The 19,266-nt window shown below is 39.1% G+C and overlaps 1 protein-coding gene across 1 annotated transcript in view; it reads left to right on the top strand.

Annotated features, from left to right (window-relative positions):
* Positions 1-19,266, top strand: part of STK32B (serine/threonine kinase 32B) — a 179,117-nt gene that overhangs the window by 78,491 nt on the left and 81,360 nt on the right. The window contains exon 4 of the mRNA XM_055700971.1: positions 15,458-15,631. Within this exon, the coding sequence (XP_055556946.1) occupies positions 15,458-15,631 (174 nt within the window). The remainder of the gene's footprint in view (positions 1-15,457; positions 15,632-19,266) is intronic.

The raw sequence follows: 19,266 nt of genomic DNA, 5'->3' as shown, positions 1-19,266 counted from the left end.
TGAATGTTTTGCCCATCAGTGAACTAAAATTTGAAGCACTATTGCTTAAATCTCTGCCTCCCTCCTATTTTCTTTATAAAGAAACAGGCTGAGGGAGATTCAAGGTAAGATCAGGCCATACATGTGCTAAGGCAGGAAGGTCAGAAAAGAAGCACCACTCAATCCTGTCCTACTAAGCCACTGCAAAAAGCAACAGTTCAGCCATTAGCTCAGCAATACAGAGAAAAGACTGTAGCTTTTCAGCTGTAGATTTGGGCATCCACAACGACTGCATCAAACTTATTCCCTGTCCCATCTTCCTGACCAGTAGTAACACAAGCTATCTCTGGCAGGAGTCCTGTTAGTGGGGCTGGGCATGCATCCAGGGAAGTCTTCATGACAGACACTAAGTCCATTGATAGCTACTGTATACAATTAATATCTGCTGTATCTTGTTTTATTCTAAATATTTAAATAGTGATTCAAGAAGCCCTACATGTGGAAGTTGGGAAGTAGTGCATGAGAGCAAGTATGTTGCTTTCAGTATTACTCCTTCATATCTGCTTCTGTTTGTGTCAGGAGACAAGATGCCGGGTGACATAGGCTCTGGGTGCAGCCCTGAAGTTAATGATACCTCCTTTGTGCGATCTTGCTTTTGAAAGTGATCCTCTTTGCTGTCATGGGGTCTCTCCCTTGCTCCTGACAGTTTGACATGCTCCTCCTCTCTGCACCTCTGTTAGGCTAAGCACTGTTACCACAAATATCATCACTCTGCCATGTTAAAATTAAAAAAAGAAGAGTAAACATTGAAGGCTTGACAGATAATTTTGCAGAATGTATTTAAATGTCTGAGGTGAGATAGCATGATAGTAGTTGACAACTGAAGTTCCTTCTTGGTGATTACTCTGAATCAACTTGATAAATTCATCTGTAAACTAGGAAGCCAAGAGTTATCTTAGTTTTATAACAAATCTTAACATTTATTTTGACTATAATTGGAATTGGGAAAACAAGATACTGAACCTGAGTGGCAATAACATTCGATTATTCATATTCTGAAATAAAATTATGTCATGAAAAAAACACTGCTCTTTGGTGGCAGTTACAATGAATAAAGAACAGTGAATCACTGATATTAGTTCCCAGAAAATTTAAACAAAGAGAAGACAGGCAGAATTAGAGTTTATTATTGTTTTCACATGATGAGATCATAAAACCCCATTCTTGGGCAGACAGACTGAAGAAGCACATCCTATCTGACGGGTATGTTTGTGCCAGGTGCTCTGCCTGGAGGATGATGCAAGGAAGACCTAAGCTAGCAGCAGCTGCCCTTCTCCTGGATGCTCTCCTAAGACATACAGTACACTCACTTGCTCAGAGATTTGGCCAATTCAGGGCACTGAACTTGGATAAAGTAATGCAGTAAAAGGTGTTTTTCCTTTTTTGTTTTTATTTAAAGATATAGTTTTCCCCAGGATCTAAGGACTGTACCAAACCTCTTCTGTTTCTGCTGAGAGAATGGAATAACTGCCCTAACGTAGTGCTCACAGTGCTGTGCATTTCAGAAAACAAAAAGACCCAAAAGATCTGCCAAGGGAAGATGTTCCGTTTCACATGCTAAGAAAAGGAGGGGACGTGAACATGTGGCGTACAGACAAAATACAAATGGAAGCACCTCTGTTCCTATGGCAATGGGTATGGCACAAGAACTGCCCTGAAACAGAATACAAAGAAACTTGGGGTTTGGTTATCTGACTGCTTGTATTCAAATTAATTTAGTTGAAAAGGCTGCCAGCTGAATAATAACCATAGGTACTTCCTGGCCTGCATCCGTACAGTGATGTCAGCCCATGCAGGTTACTTTGTGACCAGCTGTGTGTCTGATCACTACACCATGTGCGCCAATTAAATTACTTAAAATTATATAGGAGTAAGATATGTTAAAGGGGAGATTTTTGAGCACCTTTTCTTCCTCTAGGTTTCTTTGATATGCTGGTATTAATGTAGACACAGCAATATAAAAAGATAAAAAAAAAAAAAAAAGGACAGGGAAAGTGCCTATGATTATTTAATTTTACTTATTCCTTTATTTATAACTGCCTTAAAGAACCTCCTTTTTACTTCAAAATCTCTAACCTAAAGGGTTCCTCATTCTTTCCATGTCTCCTTGCAGTAAATCTTGTTCTTGTTAAAGAAGAAGGTGTCATTTACAAGAAATTGAACATTAACCAAAAGCTTCTTCAAAAGGGTGTTGAGGAACAGAGAAAGAAAATTAGAGAAATCTTCATTATTTGCTTTTTTCCTGGTTTATGCATCATAACATATTACATTTGCAACTCAATACTTTTCCTCTCTCTCTAATGTGAATAGATAAAGGTCTGTTTTCCTGGAGCTAAATGTAAAATAAATTAAGTGATGAGAAGCAAGATATACATCACAGTTAAAGGAAGGAACTCAGTACTTGCAAGACCAGCACAAGCCAGAAATTCTGTCTTACATTTTCCTTTATTGGTTAAACAAAAAATGTGCACTGTCAGTCATATTTATCAACCCTTCTGTAGCAGTCAAAATGTACATGTGAACATGATGCACTGATCATATTAGGGACTTCCCAAAAGAGAAGAGACAAACTCTAGAGGACTTGAATTCTTCCAAGCTGACTTCAGACATCAGCCTTGTCCCCTTGGGCTACCTCTGTAATCAATGGGAAAAAGAAGGAATCTCTGGAGAGTAGTTAGCACACCTGTGATAAGGATTATCTACTTACTACACAGTGATCCTGGAGAAACTACTCTTTTAACCCAAAGCACATTAATAATGTTTTTTCATGCTGCATGGGGAATCACTTAAATCACACTGCTAACTTACGTCCCTTCTAGAATTGATCATAAGGAAATTTTTGTGGGGAAAAAATTAGCTTTAAGGTGAAACTGAAAACAGCTTTCTGTCCTCAGTTAAAATGACAGAGAGACAATAAGCTTGATTTGCTCTGCACTATATCACATTACTATTTATTTTGCTTCCTCTTTTGGGCTGGGAAAACTCGCAAAATAACTTTTATGCTAATTAAGAAGGTAAGCCTGAAATGAGCTAGTAAAGATTCAACAGAGGGAGCAGTGTTTCGGGACAACTTGTTTAACTTATTTTAACATTTTGGAAATGTTCACAATTTAAAAACAGAGTACATAATACTAAAAGGAATGTCTGGATTCACTGAAAATGTTAGTATGCATTTACATGTGATTAAAAGCATGATGTTTCAGCACTGAAGTTTTAAATTAACCTGTTTATTTACAGAAAATAGGAGATGCTGCTTGGGTGAAACCTTCTGAGTGGCTGGTTTTATTCACGAGAGATAGTATTGGAGTCGAGCAGATTCTGTGGAAAACCAGCTGAAAAGTGTTTGGGTATTTCTAACAAAAACAAAAGATGAACGATTAATTGCAGTAGGAGAGATAGATTTTAGTCTACAGTGAAGTCAGGCAGAGGAAAGGATGTAATTGGGAATTGTCCAGTTCCAGTGAGACAACTAGCTACAGAAGATGTACATTGGCAAGGTAAGCTTGACCTGTTTTTCTAGGTCACGTACAAGGAAAAATGAAGGGTTTTGTGTAGCTCAGAGGAAAACCTTGTTCATGCCTAAATAAATAAAAAAGAAAAGCAGTATTTTAAGCCTCTCAACCCATGCAGAGTGCCTCACACACACCGACACACGTAAACAATCACTATGATGTCTAAGGTTACATACAGCCAGGACGTAATGCCTATTCTTAACTCCAAAATGTGTTCATTTATTTTTAATTCAGTGACATTTTTTATGTGCTGAAGGTTATATTTTGTTATGATTAGAGCTTAATGGTGACTGCTGCAACTTTGATGTTTCTTTGCCTCATAAACCTGAAAGAAGTCTCTTACAAAATTATCTCTAAACTAGAACAGTGTTTGAAGTTAAAAATAGAGAAGGTTTGGAAATCATTTGTAACCTGTAAAAAGTATGACTGCTGAACTTTGGGTTCCACCAAAGTGTCAGTCCAGAATTGCATCAGCCTTTTTCCAATAGCTGCTCTTGGCCCAGAAAAACCTCATTGTTAAGTATTATAAAACTTTGGATTATTTAGTCTGGTTGAAATCCTTGTTTAGCAATTAGTGCTTATCTGTATTTAGAAATATTGGTAACAAATTTTTTTCCCCGCTAATGAAAATGAGGTTTTATTGTATGTAGCCCCAGTTTCGACAGCCAACCAGTTAGCTGCTGTACGATCACAGTATTTTTTAATCTGGAAGTGACCTCTTGAGTTCATCTAATCCAAACCCCCAGCTCAAGAAGAGTCACCTAAGGCAGGCTGCCCAGCTGGGATTTTAGTGTCGCCCCAAATGAAGACTCCACAGCCTCTCTGGACAACCTGTTCCAGTGTTTGACAATGCTCACAGTGAAGAAGTATTTCCTTGTGTTCAGATGGAATTAATGTGTTTTAATTTGTACCCATTGCCTCTTGTCCTATTACTGGGCACCACTGAGAAGCCTCTGCCTCCCTCTTCTTCCTTGTCTCTGTCTGTCAGGTATTTATACATATTGATGAGATCTCCTGTGAGGCTTTACTTCTCCAGGTTGAACAGTGCCAGCTCTCCCAGCATTTTCTCACATGAAAAATGCTCCAGTCCTTTAATCATCTTTGTGGCCCTGCATGGGACTCTTTCCTGTACTGAGAAGCCCAGAACTGGATACAGTACTTCAGTACTGCAGCACCTCATGGGTGCTGAGAAGAGAGAAAGGATCACCCCACTTGACCTGCTGGCAACATTCCTCCTAATGCAGCTTAGGATGCTGTTGGCCTGCTTTACTGCAAGGGCACACTGCTGGCTTCTGGACACCTCAGTGTTCATTAGCAGTCCAAGACCATTTTCTGCAAGGCTGCTTTCCAGTCAGTCAGGCCCAGCATGTAGTGTTGCATAGGGTTGTTGTTGTTCCTCCTCAGGTGCATGTTTTACCTTGTTGAATTTCAGGAGATTTCCCCTTGTAAATCTGTGCTGATGATTCCAAATTACAGTCATGTCCTTCATGTGTTTGGAAATGATCTCCAGGATTAGTTCCTTCATCACCTTCCAAGCGATTGAGGTGAGGCTGACCAGATCGTTCTTCTTGCCCTTCCTGAGGACAGGAGTGACATTTGCTTTTCCCCAGTCTTCAGCCACCTCTCCCAGCTGTCATGACCTTCTAAAGACATTTGACAGTGGCCTCAAAATTAAATCAGCCAGCTCCCTCAACATTCACGGGTGCAGTTCGTCAGGACCCATGGATTTCAATATGTCTAGTTCATTTAAGTGCTACCTAACATGGTCCTCCTCCACCTAGGGTCTTTCTTGCTCCAGGTTTTCCTTGCCCTTTACATCTATTGCCAGACTCAACTCCAGGTAAGCTTTCACTTTCCTAACCATATCCCTGCAAGATCGGACAGCAACTCTGTGTTCTTCCTGGGTTACCTGCCCCCACTTCCACCTCTTGTATACTTCTTACCTCTGTTTGAGTTCAGTTAGGATCTTCTTGCTCATCCGTGCTGGCTTCCTACTGCCTTTGTTTGATTTTCTACTCACGGGGATGGACCATAATTTACGAATATACCAAGTTTTGCAAGTTAAAGACTGACTTGGCTTTGCATCTCAAACTTGGTCCATGTTTTCAGTCCATTATTCCCAATGACCTTTTCCCTTGTCCACATCTTTCCCAAGAACCTACTTTTCTTGGTGAGCTGTTTCCTGTATTGGTAATGGAGCACCTGTGTGGGTAGTTTCCCTGAGTCCTACACATATGCTGTCTGTTGCTTGTGTTTGAGACAAGCAGGGGACAAGAGAGACTGGTTGGCACTATACAAATAATCGCTACTGCTGTAGTGCCATGTGCATATGAAGTGATATAAATTGGCAGTGATATAACATAAAATGATAATGAAGAACTTGGCAAACATTCACCAAGTCACACACAGCACATTTTCAACGCAGCTGTATGGATTTTAGAGACTGCATTCAGATGAAAATACCAGCAAATCCCAAGTGCCTTCTATATATGCTCTTATTCACTCAACCAGAATAGAGCTCTCACGTAATTGTGATGTACCTACTGTAAAGCAGGCTATACATAAACAGGAGATAGTGGAGACTATTCTTTAATCCCCTCAACAAAATATATATGAAAGATAAAATACTGGGGGGGGGGGGGGGGGGGGGATTGGTGAAGAATGAAGCTGACTTTGGACTCAGAGTGTAAATCTGAGTGAACTTAGTGAAAGCTGTTGTGTCCTTCCTGATAACAAAACAATTAAAATGAGCTTTGATGATATTACATCCAAGTCTGCTAAAAATCCTAAACAAATAGACTGAGACATGAGCCTATTTTGCATTCATTTGCAAGTCTTACTTTATCATTGATCTAATCATATTTGAGAAAACACAGACTTTATCATGAGACTGTGCCATTAAGTCTACAAGTATATGAGCAAATGAGCCAGAAAAGTAATTAATTTTCTCCTGAAAAACAAATGAATAGAAAGGACTTTTAGAGATGGACCACTTGGAAAAATGAATCACTTAATATATGGGAATAAACATGTTGTCAGTCATAGTAATTGCTAGCAGTGTGGCTATGTGGTAGTTTTTCTACTTTCAGTCATTCACAATGCACCAAAAACTCATCTTATTTGCTTGAAAATTTCTAGGCCTCAAACAAATGTTTGTGAAGGTTTCAACTAATGCTACTCCTTGTCTCAAAAGTTACGCCTTGCAGTGGTCTTTCTTGGAGTATGTTCATCCAACCCTTGCCTACAAGATTTGTGAAACTATCATTGCTCCTGGGTTAAGGACCAGAGCTGGGACATGACCCTGCTGAGCTGAGGAACGGAATTAATTGCAGTCTTCCACTACCCAATGATGGGTCTGGTAGTGATGACATAAAGATAGCAGTATCTAGAGATGGAGAAAACCACTTTTCCAAAGAGATGCACACTGAAAGGATGAGTAACAAGAGTGAAATGGTGCAGCAAGAGAAATTTCAACTGGTGTAAGCAAAAGTGTCTTCAAAATTCAGTGAGTGGCTGGAACATGCTTCCTATAGAGGCTGTGGAGGTTCCATCCTTGGAGATTTTCAAAACTGCCCTGGACAAGGAACTGGCAACCTGACCTAAGTTTGAAATTAGCCCTGTTTTGAGCAGAAGTTTGGACTTGTTGACCTCCAGAAATCCCTTCCCTCCAAAATTATTCTGTATATCTGTCTTAATGTTCAGCGAACACTACTTAAACACAATGTAAAAGATCTCACATAACTGTGGGCCATATGCAAACCCTGGCTTTAAGCTCTTCACCTCCAGTTTAGAGGAGCAGAAAACAATCCAAACAGTAAGAACTCTAATTTAGTAGATGACCAGCTACATTTAATCACATGGTTTCTCTACCATACCAGAGAAGACACCATGATTAAGAAGCAAAATATCCACAGTTACTACCATAACCCACATCTCAAAAGACCTCTCGCTCTGCTAGCATGTGCAAAATCAGAGGCAGAAATAAAGGAGCTTCCTTTAGATGTAGCAAAGTGCTGCTTGATTACAGCCAGCTGAAGCAGAAAAAGAGAAGCTGCTTTAAGGCAAACGACCTCAAATGATCAGGACTCACAAAGAATTTGAACAGTTCAAAACAGCGTTGATCAATACACATGTAAAAATACCTTAATGAGGTTTATTTCAGTAGGTGAAAGCAAAGTGCATAGTAAACCAACAAAAAGAAGTTATTTTTGCTTTTTGCTTTGATATGTTTAGTCCATTACCATTCTTTTCAGCCTGTTGCATGGTTGCATAGCTCGTGATGAGCTGAGCAAACGTTGTGGCAGTGCACATAGGAATGACAAGCAGTTGTTTCTCAAATCAGAGGTTTGTGGCCTTCTCTCCTCAACCTCCTGGAGGAAGAAAGAGACTTCTTCTGCACGTATGGATGAATACTAAACTGTCTTTACTTGATTATCCTTAGCTGGTTGGAAGCTAATATTAATAGGTGTTGGTTACATGAATATATGCTGTACTACTAAAGTCTGTAATATGTCTCTTACTGCCTTTGTTAAGACAGAAATTCTTTGCATCTTTCAACTTTATTTCAGGCCAGTTTTTATTTAGTCATTTTTCTTTAGCTGTCCCATTTGTTCACATCAGCACTAAACAGGGTTTGAGAAGATGTTTCAAATAAAAACAACTTAATTCTTTATGAAAGAGTTTTCCTGTTCTCAAAAGTTTTCTTACATGAATTATATTTTTATATATTTCTAAAGAAATAAAGGAAGTAATTGTCCTTTGTTAACAGCATTTGGAGAAATGACTCTTGCCTTTCTGAGTTTGAAAATAAACATATTTGCATTTCTTTGCAGCAATGGACTTCTATTAAATATTTCCCAAGTACAAACTGCAAATTCCAATAATCAATGTTTATAAATTTTTCAAAAAGACAAAAGAAATCTATATAAATGTAAGCAAAACAGACATTATGAAGGAACGTGTCCAACATTCCTTCATAATTGTATATTTGTATTTAAAAGTTCATAAATCTTAGGGGTTCGTCTTTTGAGGCTTGTCCTTGGCTGGCAGAACACACAAACCTGACATTATTTTGATTAGCTTGAACACCTCATTTTATGAAATATGTAATTCAGAGGTAAGTATATGCTATTCCCAGTCACAGTGGGTATAAAATAGTTTTCAGCATAACTTTTCAGTGTACCTTTTCAGCACAGGCAGGTTTAAAACTTATGATGTATGAATAAATAAAGTTGCTCTTTTTGGTACCCATACTATACCTATACCTGTACCACCCTATACTATAACTATGTTATATCCCACTATACCTATACAAGGGAGTTTTGGACCTATATTTTTCTTCTTTACCTAGTTGTTCAGGGTATGGTTCTTTGGCAAATGCCAAATTATTCAAGCCTGTAAGTGATATGTTCTTTTTCAGTACAGCAAGTCTTGGGTGAGCTTATGGCTGCTTAACAATGGATGAGAAGTATTCTATAATATAGTTAGACAAATTGGACTATTGGGAAAAAAAAAAAAAAAAAGCAAGGCAAGCATATCAAGAAATAGTGACACCGGGATCAATAATTATGCCCTGTACTTGTATAAGTACATTATGGAAGAATCTTCTTAATTTCAGAGTAATGCATTACCTGTACATGATGGTGATGATGATGCGAATTGCCTATAATGTCATAAAGTCATTCTTGATATCTTAAAATTTTAAGTACTGTATGCTATGCTATACTTTAATGTCATACAAGTTTAAATTTTCTTTAGCAATCAAACATTTCTACATGGTATAATCTATAGCTTGAAGTGTAAATAATTTTGTTAGCTTTTAATGTACTTTTTTACCAATTCCAAGCACAAAATTCCCTAGATTTAGAGGCTAAAGTGATGAATTTTTACTAATTTTGCAATTGCTTTTTTATCTATATATTCACGCAAAACCTGTTCCTATTTCTCTGCTACCTAATGCATACTGCTTGTCATAAATTACACTACCAAATTGTTTTCTACAGCTGTTTACTTCTTTCAGGTAAATAAGTGTAATAAGGCTGTGTGCTACACTTCTGCAGTATGTTTTACTTTATAAAGGAAAGATAAAATGTTGATTTTCTATCTCAGCAAAATATAAACCCCTTTGTATATAAAGTCTGCTTGTACAAACTACAAGCCAGTTAGATATGGGATCTTAGATACTTGTAACATTAATTTTAGTAAATTTTATTATATTATTGGTACTTAGGTACCTGGTGACTTTATGCTATGTGTCATGCAGAGAGTACAGAAGAATTTCTCTGTCCCCAAAAGCTTCGACAACAAGCAGAAGAACTAGGAAAGCTCCCAGAGCAGTGCTTGCATTAGAAGGGTGAGAAGGTAGTGCCGCTGGGCAGCTACATCCCCATTTCACCCTGCCCCAGCTGCAGTTGCATTTGCTGTGACTTGTAGTCTTGTGAGTGTGCTGCCCTGACCATTTCGTCTTATAATTCCTAGAGACTCTAATATCATTTTCCATTGTTCTCTATCCAGAGTAATTTTTAATGCATTCTTATTTTGTGCAAGCCTTAAGAACTTTGCAGAAGCCAGTTGTGTCTTCGTATGCTCATGACATTCACTGGGCATCTTTATCACATAAAGACAGCTGCAGCATTTATTTCCTCTGTTTAGTGATGTAGCAAGATGATTCCTTCAAATTAGGGGTCATGTAGAACAATACATAAAGCAAAACCAGAGTAAGTCAGTAACAATTTTGCTGGTAAAAATTAGTTTCATTTATGTGAAAGCCAAGCAGAATCAGCTGTGGTAACACGATGCTTCACATTAGTTTTCCAGCAGAAAGCAGGTCTTCATTCAAAAGCTTGTCCTAAAGTAAAAGACCCAATTTTCAGCTTTGCTGTACCTTCCAGAAAGGTACTTCCCAGCCTTTAGGATCCACAGCTTGCTGGCATAGCTTCCTAGGAGATTGCTGTAGCGCTGAGAGCCTACTGCTTCGGGAAATCTTCTTGTGAGATAAAGACTCTAGGAGATTTGGAGACCCCTGGAAATATCAGAGCTCCAAGCCCTGAGAGCCTGGTTTGGGGTAAGGGCTCTGGCATTTGAACTCCCTCGTGAAGTTTAAAGTCTACTTTTTAACCACAAAGAATAAATTCTCATTGACTAATGGGGTTAGTAGTAACTCGGGTAATTCAAACCCCATTTGAACACTCAAGATGACAGCACCGCTGCAGCACTGTGAGTGAAGCTGACTCTTCCTAGAGAAGCTGGTACATTCGCACAACACCGCACAGGGGTGGCTAGCTCAGATTCAGGAGGCCAGACTAGCCTAACTAGACCAGACTCATGCTTTGCCAGAGGTAATAAAACCTGCTTTCACAAAAAGGTCAACACTGTGGTGCCCCAGCTAACCTTGTGTCTGGGTGAGGTGGCTTCTTTGGACCTAGCTCAGACATCCCCATGAGACTGCAGTAGGCAGTCGGCAGTCAAGATGCAGCCACAGGGTCTCTCTGAAGGACACCAGTGTGATCAGTTAATAAGGGTCAATCCATTACCTGCCTTGGACCTGTCTCTTGGACAAGCTGAATTGGCTTATGGAAGTTATTCCCTCTTGGGATCTGTTCGTGTTTGAGAGGTTCCTTAAGGCTTTGCTAATCCAGGCCAGTGTTGAGCAGCTCTGCAGCAGGAATTGAGAGGGGCTCACAGAGAGACCTGCAGGGCACCAAGACATGACTTGGCGTTCCTTGTTTTGACTGCAGTTAGGAACCAAGGCATTGCCACAGCTCTCTGCTTTGCACTGTTCTGGGACATCTAGATCTACACTGGGAAAATCTCCAGTCACTAAGGACTTCATCTTGCTAAAATAATTTCCTCCTCCCTTTAATGCTACCAGGGGAAAACTGGAAAAAGATCCTTATTAAAATTTGTAATTAGAAGCTACCAAGACTTAATAATTTATCATATTCAGTAGAGAGCAGAGGTGTTATCTGAGTGTCTGAACTGTGCATATCTTGCTTTAACTGATTAATCTCAGATTTATGAAGTTTGGTTTGGGCTTAATGATGAAATTTTTGTAATGTGTTTTTACTCTTAAAGTCATATATAAAATATCCATCATGATGTCCTTTTCCCCAGGTAATACATATGAAACAAGAACTGCGGATACTGGGTGCCTCATCTGGCAGGATTTCAATGAAAAATTACACTAGCTAACTAAGATGAAGGAATGCAAAGAGGACAAATGATCTTAATAATTCATCTGTGACTGCTTTTGCGAAGAGACAGAGATACAAAGAATAAACAAATAGGATATAAATGTTAAAAAAAAGTTATTATTAAACCGAATATACAGATATAAATCTGGAAACAGATATATTCAAGTGTTTCGTTTAAATTTGTTTCCATGGAGGATTTTCTTCAATGGTAGTTTATCTTCCTGAAGATAATCAAAAATCCAATTCGCTCTTGCTAGGGGCATTATTATTTTATCTTAATTTGGAGAAAGCTGATTCTAATGCATTAAAACTTTCTTCAAGCAAGAGAAAGCAGAGACTATCTCTGTAATTAGAACAGTTTTCCTACAACTGGTTCATGACACTACTTAAAAAACCAAGAAACACACACACAAATTTACTCCAAGTTACTTACTATTTCATTTCAAGGAGGATTAAAATTTCGTCTTTACATTAACTTAGTAATGTATCATTAGTATTCAATATCAGTCACAATGTTATAATTTATTCATTAGGTATTTCTCAGTCACCTGCTTAACATAAAAATCCCAACCAACTTCTGATTTTACTTCAAAAACCAATCAGCCCTTTTGTATGTCATTTGCCTTTGAGCAGATAAGAAGCTTACAGAAGTAAAATTACAGTGCTTACTCAAAAAACTAATCTCCACTCGGTTGATTTGCCACCAGCCCTTCCCTAACCTGCAGCAATATTTTCAAAGATTCATATTTCCTATGGCAAATATTTCACTTGTCAATTTCAATTCTTAGACCAATAAATCAAACCCACATTTCTTGAAACATTGAAAAAGCAAGAAGCTAAAAGGGAATACATCATTTCTTATGTAAAGGAAGAATACTGGATTTGTGTAGGGGGGAGGGACAGAGAACTAGACTACTTGTGACCATGACAAACAAAACGGGTCAGGAGCTGGTACACCATGTCCTGCAAGTTCTTAATGCAGAGCAGGAGCAACAGCATTTGAAACCCACCTGCACAGAGGGACCCGGAGTAACTCTGTAGAGGAATGAAGCTGGGTTAATTAACATTGATAATATAGAGCTGTGGGCTGGCTTCAGGGGCGGTGGGTTGGCTGATGTAGATAAGGTGCAGCTGTGGCTGGTTCTGTTAAGAGGTTGGGCAGCCAAGGAGAGAGCAAGCGCACACATGTGTGCATGCCCGTGTGTGTGTGCGCGTGTGGCCTGGATGAGGAGAGACTAGAAGTCAGCAGAGGGATTGGCGTGAAGAGTATGCTGGTATGAGATGGTAAAAGACCTTGCTGTAGCTTGATAGTTTGGAGAGTGCTGTGACACAACTCCTGCCTTGTTTTCAAATTAGAAACCTGTAACTGCAGGAGCTACTCAGTAGAGTGACCATCAGTTCCACAGACCTGCTCTTTGCCATGTCGAAGCTCTCTTCTAGGTCGTAGACACATAATTTCACCGGGATTAACTCATTTACCTTTCAGAAAAACTTGGCGTGGTTTTGCAGCACATTTAATTACATTGTGGTCTGATCCAGATAGCTGGAGAAATGCCATCCATGCAGGTTTGACCCAACTGGATCGAATGTGCAGGGAAGACATCATTATCCCTGGCTATTAATGATGTCTGTCAGGTGTGATATAATTAAGAGTAGGTGAAGAAGTCCTGATATACTGAACGTATCCATTCACAGTACCTGTTCTTTCCAACGGGGCCCATACAGTTTATATCTTAACTACACCACTATACACAACACTTCTGACAGGACCAACAGAGTTACCACTTCCACTGACATGTAAGCCTATGATTTTAGACATCACGAGTGCTCTTTAGTCTCAGACTAGAAACAATATTTCACTTACACATTTAAGTAGAGATTTCAATCCATAATTTTAATTTTGGATTTTTTTTTCTTTTTGTACAGAAAGGAACCAGACAAAATGTACACTTTACTCAAGTGGTAACTGAAGGAAAAAAACCCATCTCTCATTACATCTGCTCAATGCTACAACTACTTTAATTAAAATAATATCAGTGTCAAAAAAGAAAAAAGTATCTTAAACATAACTACATATTTAAGCTTTCCTTTTGCAATTGCTTCAAGCTCAGTAATGCACAACATTCAGTGTAATTTGAATATAATTGAAGACTTCTGCTTCTTTTGTGTGTGTGTGTGTGTGTGTTATGAAATTCTGAGTCTCTGGAGGTGAGCAGACACCATGTGACACCTACTTTACTATTTTGCTTCAGAGATTTGGCTTATTGAGAAGTAAGCTTAATGCAAATAAAATGGCTTTCCCCTCCTGGCATTTGGCAAGCATGCAGAAATGTAACAGAAGAGCAGAGTACCTAGAGACACTTGCTTCTCAGAACTGTGTTCAGAAAGAATAGCAAGCATTTAAATTCAAAATGAACCATCCGTGACAACCCTTAAGCAGTGCCTCATTTCAGAAAGTGCAAGCCTGGGAATGAAAGTGAAACTGTCGTTTCTGTCAATTAAATAACTACGTAAGTGTCAATTAAAATAATCTAATAAAGATTTTTCTGCCTTTAGGAGGAAGGTGGGCACAGATTTTCTGGAAGCCCACTCTTTTTCATTTCCTTAGCATATATTTCACAGTTCAGGAGAACTGAATCACATCTGTAGCCAGCATAGTTTACACACCTCATGGGAGTAAAGGTGATGGAAGAGGCGCTATCATTGTGGATCACCTCTCACCAGTTCATATCTACCATTGGATATGAATTCTAAAGCAATTTCCAAGAGAAGAGTGACTTCATGGAAATAAGGCATTCACCATTCCCCATTTGGGAAATCTAAAATACTGTATCTTAGACAGTTGCATTCAGAAATGAAAACCAGAGAGTTTCTGTCAGTTTACTCAGATCAGAAATAAACAGAGAAAGGGCAGCACAGCCAAGGTAAGTAGAAACACGTGGCAATTCCTGCTTGCCCAGGCACTATGTATACACTGTACACTGGCTGGCTACACCTTTGGATTTACAGGATTTAAATCAGATCAGAATTTGGTCCTCAGAGTATTCAACAGGCAGTTCTGGGAAAGGAGCCAGAAGAATTCAGTCAGTAACCATGAAGACTCTGTCATTTTATAAGATATAAGTTGCAAACTGAAAAAATATGTATTGTTAGGCAGTAAAATTATGGTTTTATTTCTTATTGAATTTGAAGCTGCCCTGCAAGCTGTAGAAAACACTCAGCTAATAGAACATTGTGTGCATTTATTGAATCTGGAAAATACCCCTGGGACAGCAGCTCTCGTATCCTGCCAGGATGCTTTCCATAGGCACTGAGCTACAGTTGTACATGTGTGAATACCAAGTGTGTTTCAAGGCCTTTCATTTCATTGCTGCTATTTTGTAAGCTGTTTTGTCAACCAAATGGGTATATGGTTATTAAAAATATAAACACCAGAAAGGTGTTTTAAATACTATTTTATCCACATTCAGGTGTTAATCTATAGTTAAAGCAAGATAGTAGTATGGCAGCAGTTCAAGCTGTGCTTGCCTTGAATATGCAGAGCCCTACACAAAGTCTGGTTGCAGAAGGACCACAGCAGTAAGAACCCAGTGTCTGCCTTTTGAGCAAATCATGGGCTTCCCATGGAGAGACCTACTCACTGACAGCTGCCCCAGGGCACGGCTCTGGCTGTGTCACCAACCCTGAGAGCTCAGCTGTAACTCTTTCTTCCAGGTATTCCTTTCAAGATGAAGAAGACATGTTCATGGTGGTTGATCTCTTACTGGGAGGCGATCTGCGTTACCATTTGCAGCAGAATGTCCACTTTAATGAGGGAACTGTTAAGCTATACATTTGTGAGCTGGCGCTTTCCTTGGATTATTTGCAGAGATACCACATCATTCACAGGTGAGTGAACTTCATCTGAGGGATGGGTTGATACCTTTTGGCAGAGCAGAGGAATTTTAGCACATATCTGATTCCATGGTTCTGTTTATTCAAAACTTCTGAAAAGTTGTCCTTATTATCCAAGGGTGGAATTTGGCTCTGAAAAGGGGTTTTTAAGTCTTTTCTTTCTTCCTTGAGCCATTCAGTAGCCCCATATCCTTCTCATACTACTCTTTTATTCTTCTGATCTCATATTATGCTGTATGGTTTTTACTATGGTCTTTAAACACTAAACACAACCCATAACAGCATCCCGGCTGCTTTTAATTTATTTTTAGTTCTCCAGTGCCCCAGTGTTCCCAAACACAAAAATGTTGTAATCCAGTACAACAACTTCACAGAACAACATCATGGAAAGGTCACAAAACCAAAGACTGAGAATAAAGAATTATTTGTTTACTTGCAGAATCTGCATGAAGGTCAGAAGGAGGAAAAAAGGTGGGGAAAAATTAAGAGAAATAGTAGAAATAAATTTGAACAGGCATAGATGGTGCATCCTTTTTGCACTTCTTATATTACAACAATCTGTTATTTTTACTGTCTTATAGCTGGCAAACATAGAATTCATGACAAAAAAGGTGTCAAGCATCAGTGTCTGTTTTCCTTCAACAATTTGGCGTTTAACTGAAGCAGCAGGGTAATGTCTTTTTTTATGTTAACACAGCAACTGTGAAATTACAAAATTATGGACTTGAGCCTCTATTTTACTATTTTGGGGCTGAATTCAGGATATTCCTTCCTGATTTACAGTGGTCCAAATAAAAAAAATGATTAGTTTTTTGTGTTACTGAAGCTGGATGTGACTTTCAGAGGCAAAACTAAACTAAGCTGTGCCATAGCATCAGAGAATTGTAGAATCATTTAGGTTGGAAAAGACCGTTGAGATCATCAAGTCCAACTGTTAATGCAGCACTGCCAAGTCCATCACTAAACCATGTCCCTAAGTACCACAACTATGTGTTATTTAAACACCTCCAGGGATGCTGATTCTGTCACCTCCCTGGGCAGCCTGCTTCAACGCTTGACCACTCTTTCAGGGAACAAATGTTTCCTAATATTCAGTCTAATCCTCCCCTGGCACAACCTGAGCCCATTTCCTACTGTCCAGCTTGTTATCTGGGAGAAGAAACCTACCTGCCCCCCACCTACAACCTCCTTTCAGGTAGCTGTAGAGGGTAATAGGATCTTCTAGTGTCCAGTATAAACAAGTTCCTTCAAATATATTATTTGAGAATTTTCATCCCATTCAGAGCTGCTTCATGATTTTGCAATAAAGAACTAATAAAAAGCATGATCTGACTTTCTGAAGAGGGAGGGTCTGTATAAAATCTCTCTGATCTGAGGTACAGTGGTAGATGGGTGTTCTGTATTACTGAAACTGTACAAGACAAAATTTAAGTAAATATTGCAGCAGTTGTTTTGCTTGCAATTAAAACACCCACAAACGTTGCAAGCAATTTCTGAAACTTTGTACCTTTAACACACTATTATTATTTTAGTACATTTCCATGTATTTTGCATACGTTTTCCTTTCTCAGTGAATATTTTAAAAATGGAGCTCAGAATTTCAGCTGACCTTTGTTTCTATGCCTTAAGGAATGTTGACGAGCATTTTTCTCACCCTCATTTTAATGTTGACACATTTTATGCAAATAAGCTGTCAAAACATTCATAAGAGAATCCAGTTCATAATCAAAATTTGTATTTTGCTACAAGCCTATGACTTAACAATGTTTCACAGAAAGGCCTGTGAAAGGTGGCAGATATCTTGAGAGAATGAAGGTCTGCATTGAAGCTTTTTATATTTTTTGTGACAGTGTCTGCATTGCCATGGTCCAGCTGTGAAAATGGGCAAGACACTTTGTTCTCCTCTGTATTAATCATGACTAGTACACCCTTAATTTTGCTTAATTTTCTCTTTTGCTTTGGTTGTAGTGTAAAGTGACATCATTGGCTTCAACACTTGTTGATTCGCACAAAGGCAGGGGAAGGCATGGTGTTTCCTGTGGTGTTTACTGATTTCTGAAACAAGATTAGCTTGAGATAGAGAACTGTTGCCTACCTTCTGTATAAATGGAGAATTTAGGGCTATTTTTGCATACTTAGTGTTTGAAATTACACACCTCTTCTCTGTCTTGAACAGTGGCTACCATAATGCGGTGTTCAAAAGTAGGTGGTGACATGTTTGTGGGAAAACCTGTGAAAGAAGGCGGCCAAAATAATGAGTTGCTATTAACTCAGCCATCATCTGAGTGCCAGACTGAGTGTGTGCCAGGTGGACACCTCCACTTTGCTGTTTGGAGGAGCAGCCAGGCAGTGGCAGAGGTACCAGTGCAGCCCTCTGCGCTCTCCTGACCTGACTGATCTGCATTCACAGAGCTGGGTAATAAAATTTATACCAAGTTCTCGTGGTACCACCAATTCCCTTGAGCTCTGCTGAGCAAGCTGTGCAGGCCAAATTATCATCTCATAAAAATCCTAAATAAATGTCCTTTCCTAGGGTCTGGAGCTAGTTGTTGGCTCCATGTGGGGGTAAGTTCCAGGCTTTCATTTTTGCTTTCACTCTACACCAAAAGTTTTCACAAAAACAGACGTGTCAAAATACCTGTTTCTTAGTCTGTGGCTAAGTTAGCTGGTAAGTCACTGGATGGTTAGCTAGGATTATTGTTTAAGGTATAAAAGATCTAGTTCAGGACTCTGCTGCATTATAGAAGAGATGTTTATTTTGAAGCTGGCAGACCTGAGATCTGAGTGTGGTTCTGCCACTTCATTGCTTACTGCCCAAATCACCCAGATGTGGTATGAGGAGCCTTTTGCCTCTCATCTTCCCACCAATTACTGTAAAATCCCAAATGACCCACATGTCAGTGAACATGTTATTTAGCCAGGAGAGTCCCAGCACATTCTGCCTTCTGCCTCACCGTCATCTGGAACAGCACTCTGTGGGACAGGTCTTCAGCTGCCATAAATCTTTATAGCATGGCTGGCATTAAGAGCACAATTGTGATTTAAATTAGCTCAGGAGCTGAGCCAGCAGAGATGCACAGTGAGGAGATGTGTAGCCATTACCTTATCGTTGCAAATACATTGTCTCAATCAGAGATGAAACCAGTCAGCTGGTTGGTGTTTATACATTGTGGTAGCAGACCTCAGCAATATCATTGTGACCAAGTGCTTCCAGGCAGCACTCACATGCCAACCTACAAAACTGTATTAGATCTTTCATTTTTAGATGAGTGCATTGGCAGAAAAAAAAAAAAAAAAAGGTTAGTGAGTCACAGAGTCATTGAGAGATCCCCCTACTAAATTCTGTCTGGGCTACAAAGAAAGAATAGTTGAATGATTCATCAGACTGGGTATGTGGATTTTCAGATTGCGGTAGTATGAAGAGCTGAATATATGATGTGTGAGTCAGGAATTTAACTCCTCCTCAATATTTACAGATGTGTATGAAACGTGTTCAGGTTTCCATTACTATTGCATCTGGCAATATGACAGAATGTTTTTTTTTCAAAATTAACCTGTAGCCCCAGGATTTTGCTATAAAAGAAAGTGGTAAGGAAGGGGACAGGAATTATCAGGCATGCATGAATGGA

Source organism: Falco cherrug, chromosome 1, assembly GCF_023634085.1.
Source record: "Falco cherrug isolate bFalChe1 chromosome 1, bFalChe1.pri, whole genome shotgun sequence".
Lineage (NCBI taxonomy): Eukaryota > Metazoa > Chordata > Aves > Falconiformes > Falconidae > Falco > Falco cherrug.
This window is presented reverse-complemented; position numbering and strand designations above follow the sequence as displayed.